Source organism: Oculina patagonica, chromosome 4 (genome assembly GCF_052425735.1).
Source record: "Oculina patagonica isolate OP01 chromosome 4, crgOcupat, whole genome shotgun sequence".
Classification (NCBI taxonomy): Eukaryota; Metazoa; Cnidaria; class Anthozoa; order Scleractinia; family Oculinidae; genus Oculina; species Oculina patagonica.
This window is the reverse complement of record NC_135761.1, coordinates 882,406-889,454: the sequence shown is the minus strand read 5'-3', so window position 1 is coordinate 889,454 and position 7,049 is coordinate 882,406. Positions and strand designations below refer to the sequence as shown.

The 7,049-nt window shown below is 38.5% G+C and overlaps 1 protein-coding gene across 1 annotated transcript; it reads left to right on the top strand.

Annotated features, from left to right (window-relative positions):
• Window positions 1-535: 535 nt before the first annotated feature.
• On the top strand, window positions 536-6,194 carry LOC144649081 (E3 ubiquitin-protein ligase MYLIP-like). The gene is made up of 4 exons (XM_078508549.1): window positions 536-740; window positions 862-1,052; window positions 1,218-1,607; window positions 4,009-6,194. Exons 1-4 carry the CDS (start codon window positions 654-656, stop codon window positions 4,613-4,615), a joined length of 1,275 nt encoding a protein of 424 aa, XP_078364675.1. The 5' UTR covers window positions 536-653; the 3' UTR covers window positions 4,616-6,194.
• Window positions 6,195-7,049: the final 855 nt, after the last annotated feature.

Genomic DNA, 7,049 nt, shown 5'->3' with positions numbered 1-7,049 from the left:
CAAACCTATTTTGTCGCCTTGTGGTCCAGTAGATTTCAGCAGAGGCAATTAAGCTCCCTAGAAAATTACACATCAATGTCACTTATAACAGCTTATAAGCAAAATTAATTTTATTCTTTGCTTTCCCCTGTTTCTGCTGTTTCTAGATTTCTTGATCTTGGGGTTTTAAAATCCTAACATCCGGTCCTTGCCAGACACGCAACTGTGTTCTATTGTTGACGTCGTCGAGTTCGAACAAAAGGCACGTGATACAACTGAACCGTCAAGTTTCCCCCAATGCAGAAATGATAATCACGAGGAAGGGAAAAGAAAACGAAATGTTATTACTCAAGCAGAAAAGTTGCTTGTAAAAGGCAATTTATTTTTGACGATGTTCATAATTTTTTTTCCGCCTGGAGGGCGGGGAAACCCCAGATGGCTTCCTGTATTGCTTTGATTGGTGGATAAATTAAACGCGCTCATCTGATTGGTTCACTAGATATCTAACACGTGAACAGGGAATGACCTTTTCGATCGAAGTCCACTTGAAAACGGAGCTCGCCAAAAAATTTTCTGTGCAGAACAACAAGACCTCGGCCGCCGTTTGTCGTGAGTTAGTTGTGTATCAAATTTCTATGGATAGGTAGCGGGAAACATCAAGCCCTCGACGCAGAATGCTGTGCTATGTGTCAATGCCCGACTGTGTCCTCACAGAATTCAAAATTCGGGAGAAAGCGAGAGGACAAGACCTTTTACAAGCGGTTCGTGTTTTGTTTCTGCTCTTGGGCTCAAAGTCCACAAATTTGCTTTCAACTGAAATTTTCTGATGTAACCCTTTTATGTGTGTTTATTTACCCTTCGCGTTTTACTTCTGTTCCATAGGTTTGCAAAAGACTTGGTATCATCGAACTAGACTATTTTGGATTGCAGTTTACGGGCCCGAAGAGCGAAGTACTTTGGCTAAACACCAGAAATAGAATTCGACGACAAATTCCCGGTGCACCGCCATTCCGTTTGCAGTTTCGCGTGAAATTTTTTGTCCAGCCGCAGTATTTACTACAAGATTCGACTAGGTAAGCTTAAAGATTTTTCAAATGTCGCTTGATTAGATATAAGCTTATGGTCTTAAGCGATTTTGAATTTAGTGTTTGAATTTTTTGGCGCCATCGGGAAAATACATGTCATGGCATACTTGTGTCAGCTGTCCTCTCAAATGTTGCCAATTCTTCCCTTTGCAGGCATCAGTATTTTCTGCATTTGAAGAAAGACTTAGACGAAGGGAAGATAATTCCAGATCCAGAAAAAGCAGCGGCTGTGTATGCTTTGATCGCTCAAGCAACCATCGGAGATCACGGCGATTCCTACTCTCCTTGCGATTTTTGTCAAGCATCGGAAATTGAATCTCAGTGGAGCTCGGAGTTTCGCAGCAATGTGTCAGTGGAACATGCTAAACTTAAAGGCCTACGATCGACAGCAGCCAAGCAATTTTTCATCAAAGAACTGTCCTCGATGGAAAATTACGGGATTGAGTATCATCTGGCGAAAAACGAATCAGGACAATCGCTGCACATAGGTGTTGGAAGTGAAGAGATAAAAATCTATGATGGCGACTTGAACTTTGTTGGAAGGTATGAACAAAGGCTTGCTAATTATTGTACAAATCATCTAATAGTGTAGGCAATAGGGACTTTTCAGGCTTTAAAAATGATCAATGGAAGCAGAAAACAGCCTTAATATTTTGACGTTTCTTTGCCATCTTTCCATAAACACAGAGCTAACTAATTTGAACCAACTGGTCCATTAGAGGAAATCCGTTTATAAGTTCGACTTCAGGGTTAAAAAATTGGGATTTTGATAGTGTGTTCGGTATATTTAGTTTTGATAGTGTGTTCGTTATATTCTACAGATAAACGCATTTACGGCGCTTCGAATTAATTTAACCGAATCCAAGTGTTTACTGAAAAATTTTGTAGCAATTGTTTGCGTTGCGTGTTTGCATGAAAGTCGAGAACGTCTTAATCCATGTCCTGCCTGCAGAGATTAAATTTCACTCGAGGAAATTTAGCCCACAACACCCTCGGCTAATGGATTATTTCATTATTTTACATTTCTAAATTCTTAGATTTTTGTAGTAAGAAGTGCGTGAGTTTCTCCAACTGCATTTGAAAGGGTTCTCACAATGACATGGTTTGTTCGTGTTGTCTCTCAAGTATCTAAGGAGTAGCTACTCTATATCTAAGGAGTATTTTTCCCCATATAAATGCAAATACGGTATTTTCGTGCCAAAAAAAAACACAAGAAACAACAAAAGTTTTATTGCGCCAGCATCAAACAGCCGAGGGCATCATATGAACGTGATATTTACTGATCGTGTTTATCATTTTTGTGTACACAACTTGCCATAGCCTCGTGAGCTGAATAATGAACAGTCAGTTTAGCTGATCAGAATATTTGAACAAAAAAAGCCTCCTTTCTTTAGACTTTGATGGCTTAAAATGGTCGTGCATTTCTATTTTGCTAGATTATTTTTAATCCAGTGAAGCTATTGTAATATTATATTTTTGCCTTAGACGTGATCAGTTTCTAACCTGATGTCATCACATGTCAAATCAAGGCTTTAGCTTGTTTTCTGTCCCTAATGCAAATGTGCATTTTTTTCCTTACATTCCCAGTGTTAAGAGAGACATAAGAAAGTGTTGACGGTGCATCTTAGTTCTAGATCATTTAAATCAAATGGAGACAAATAAAGTTATTTTGAATTTCAACTCTGACCTCTTCTAAAAAAAATATTATGAAGAGAGTTGACCTTTATCTTCTGTCGATTTTCCCTTTTCTTTTCACTTCAAAAAAAAAGATAATAATTCCTTGCTTATCTGCAGTATGTTGTGCAAACATGTAATTTTGTGGCTTTCTAGATAACATTATTCAATGGCAGTGACACAAAATTTGCATAATTTTTATGGCTGCAAGCCAAACTGCAAATTGGCAAAAGCAAAAGCATTGTAAAAGGAATATCTACTTTATTAAACACCCACTCTGCTCATCCATATATATTGTTTGACCGGGTTCACAGCACTTTGTGATCAAGTTTAATCCAATCTCCAGGTTGTTGTTCTTGCCCTTGTTTTTATTCCTTGTTTGAAGGACTACAAGATATACCTTTTGTATGTATGAATATTCATAAATGCAGTGCAATTAACATCATGTGTTCTGGTCTCGTGGGCCACAGGGCACAAACAAGTCATAATGACACATCTCATGCATAATAACAAAAGCAGGCTGATAATTGCTCATTATAGCTAAATATATAGCACAGCTTTGTAGTTTTATTGTTTACCTTCATGGCCTAGTGGGCTTCAGTGGCATGCAGTAATAAAGTTGCACTTAACCCTTTTATGTCCCATGATCAATATTATCCACTTTACCCGCAATGTAGCTAAGAGCTGGCTACTGGCCAATTTCACCAACTGAAAGAGAGCTTATCGAGAGCTGGCCGAAATTTCACTCTGAGCAAGTTTTAAGGTATGCAGGCCAAAAAAGCCAGCTGAGCTTGTTAATGAGCCTGCATAGTTTTTTCTTAGTTACATCTCTGAACTTTACAAGATGTCATTAATTTAAATAATTCTGTGTAACTTTTAGTTGACATAAATGACTTGTTGCATCAATGAAATGAATAACCTTTTAAACATGCACATGAAAAATAGCATCGGCCCTTGGTGATTGTAATGAGTTAATAGTTTTGCGAGCATTGATAGTTGAATATCCCCTACTTGGAAGAGGGAGGGGTTTCTGTCTGGAAAATAAATCAACCTAATTACTGCTATGCTCAGCTAAGACTTCTGGAACAAAGAGTAAACCTTGTACATATTTTTTCAAGCCAAATCTAAGTAAAATACACCCCCCCCGTCCCCCCCCCCCCCCCCCCCCCCGCCCCCCCCCGCCCCCGCCCCCCCCCCCCCCCCCCCCCCCGGCCCCCCGTACTTATATTCTCAAGTTCATATCATTTAAACATATGGTTTTTATTTTCAGGTTTTCATACAATGGGTTAAAGATGGCGACTCATGTTAAGAACAATCTGCACCTCAGAATAATTACCTGTGATGGTGAAACTGTGTTCACATTCCGACTTCTGAGTCAACAAGCAGCCTGTGCTTTGTACCGATCCATCACAGAGTATCACGCATTTTACCGCTGCGAAACTGTGCGGAACGCTGTTACAGATCAATTCACAAGAGACTTGAAAGAGACCGTCATCTCCTTCTTTGGAGATGAAGAATCAGAGAAAAAGTACATCTTTGATGTTCAAAGGACTTCTAAGGAAGTTTACGATTACTGCCGGAGAGTTCTGTACAAGCGTGGATGTGATCCAATTCAAAATATTCCTGCTAAGTTCCTGCTTGAAGACATGCCTCAAACCTCTGACGTGCAAGCTGCTGAGCTCCAAGAAAAGTTGAACAAGATGGAGGACTCACTGAAGTGCAAAATCTGCATGGACTCGCAGATTGACACAGTGTTTTGTCCATGTGGACACATGGTTTCATGCAGTGTGTGTGCAGCAAACATTGACCTGTGTCCTATTTGCAGAGGGCAGATTGAGCGTGCTCAACATGTGTTCTTCCCGGTTGCTGTCAGTTGAAGAACAGGGAACATGTGAACAAGTGCTAGTAAATTTTTACACTCAGTTGTGTTTACCAGCCTCTGTCATGACAACAGTTTGTCTGCTCAGGACCTGTAAAAAGACAGCTTACAAGTGCAAGAATTGCTTGTCGTAATGGCAATTGTAGCACCACAAGTATTGTGTGTCTGAAGGTCACGGCAAGAAGTGCCAAGTTAAAGAAGCAAGACCGGATCAAGTGCAAAGTAAGAGCAAAAAGAAGATAAGAGAGTTTAGAAGACGTGCTCACATTCCTTCTCAGCAAGATTGTGAATTAAGAGGACTTCCGTTTAGGTAAAAGTATTTTTGATGGAGAGTATAATTTTGTAGGATATGAAATTAAGTGGGCTTGAAAGCAAATTGACTGCCATGTATTATACAGAAGACAAATTTATTAGTCTAAGAGAGTTTTTATCAGTAAAAAAATTAAGGGGACCTGATTAAAAAATATTAGTTTACAATAATTATTGAAGTTATCTTCCATATCGCATTGTTTTAGTTAGAATATATGTTTATTAATGTTTCCATACCAATTAAAGAAGTTAGGTAAAATGATGACAACCTAATCAAGGTTCTAGATTGAAAACAATATTTGTACTTTTGTAAATCTCAAAGTGTTCCTACCAGCAGTAAATAGATAAGCCAAGTTCTTTAATTTCTGGCTATGCAGCTGTACAAGCAAGTCTAAAACAGTAATTCCTTCACTCTTGAATTCATGTAGTAGATTTTATTTGGCTATGTATTAGCATTATTTAAATAAGAACATGTAAAAACTGTCATTAGAGTACTGTTAAGCTGTTCTTGAAAAAAGGTTACTAAAATACACAAATGTAGACTATATAGGCTGATCTGTTGATAAAACATCTAAATTATTCATTGTAGTCAAAAATTTTGCACATAGTTAAGTTATTGTAGACTGCATTTTATAAAATGCTTAAAATTCTTGTGATAAATGAAGCCTTTTTGCCTTAATTGCCTCATCAGTGTAACATATTGTGATCATACAATAATTATGATAGTCTTCATTGTATTAACACTACTCATTGTAACAAAGCCCTCACCCCAAAAACATTCAATCATAGTAACCACCATTCATTTATTGTTAATATTATTTCCGTTCATTACATTTGTATTAATTTCATTCTTATTTCCTTTGCTTGTGTATTTTTATTTTTGTTCCAAACCGAGTGGCCTGGAATGTGATGCAGGTTCAACACAAACCAGCAAATTTGATATGTTTGATTGAAGTTACTTCACCAGCAACAACAATGATTTTCAAAATCCTTGAATGTGATCATGTCGGTCAGGCCCATTTTTTTATCTGATCTCGTTAATATAATCTTTCATAAATGATTCAGACTTTTAAGCAAAGGATTTTTCATGTACATCTCTCAGTCTTTTTTATAGCTCAAGGATATTTTGAGATCTTGTTTTTGTTGTAAAGAAATATTTAATATTTGTTTGAAATAAAATGTCAACTAGAATGTTACTTTTGTTGCAATATGACAGATGTAAATATCTTCTGATTATTGTAATAAAGTAGTAAACAATTGAAACTACAGTCTTGTCATCATCATCATTGTGCTTAAGTGTTATTGCAGTTATTTTTGCTGATTATTGTGTTGTTTTTTGGGGGGCAGAAATCTTGTATAGATGGGTACAGCATTTAAAGTGCTGGGGGTTTACCCTGTGATGGACTTTGTAGCATCTCATCTGGGGGTGGGGTGTGTTGTGGGCGGGAGGCGAGGGGGGGGGGGGAGCAGAAATATTTCTAGTCAATTTGTGCTATGGAATCTAGGGATCAGCTGACTTGCCTGGTGAAGTCTGCATTATAGCCAAGTACCATCATCTAATTACTTCTTAAATTTTCAAACCCTTTCCTAGCCCTGGCACCAAGGGACATCATTTTACTGGTCGGGCCTTTGCATGATAGCAAAATATTGCTGTTTCTTGTTCCAAAGCCTCACCATGCGGATGATGCATCTAAAAGACTCGAACCACTCTTGGTATGAGAATGGGGACTGGGCTCAAGCCTGTAATATAAAATAAAGACTAGGTGACGAGCCGCCATTTTGAAAACTCGTCGCCGAGAAGGCCCTGGGGACAAGGTTGGTATCTAACAGAAATCTTCTAAGCAGCGTGACGTTATCCTCGACTCAACTCCAAGCCCTCGGGCTTCATGGTCAGTGGATGCCCTTTGCAAACTGTGGAGTCTTTCCCAGTTGTTGTTGTGACTGTCTGCGGAGAGCTCGTGAGTGCTTGCGCTGGTTTTTGATTGAAAAATAAAAATCGGAAAATCTACGACTGCCTAAGCGACGATTTGCCAGCTCTTGTTCACTTGACTGTCCATATACAATTCTTTTCCAGTGTTTATAGTGGCACACAGCCAGGAGAAGTAAGACGAGTGTAATGCGTT

What these genes read in the sequence shown, in the direction of transcription:
- LOC144649081 (XM_078508549.1), top strand. Translation starts at nt 654, where the DNA reads ATGCTGTGCTATGTGTCAATGCCCGACTGTGTCCTCACAGAATTCAAA. An exon ending in GACAAGACCTTTTACAAGCG is followed by an intron (nt 741 to 861) that starts GTTCGTGTTTTG and finishes TCTGTTCCATAG; the next exon opens with GTTTGCAAAAGACTTGGTAT. An exon ending in GACTTGAACTTTGTTGGAAG is followed by an intron (nt 1,608 to 4,008) that starts GTATGAACAAAG and finishes TTTTATTTTCAG; the next exon opens with GTTTTCATACAATGGGTTAA.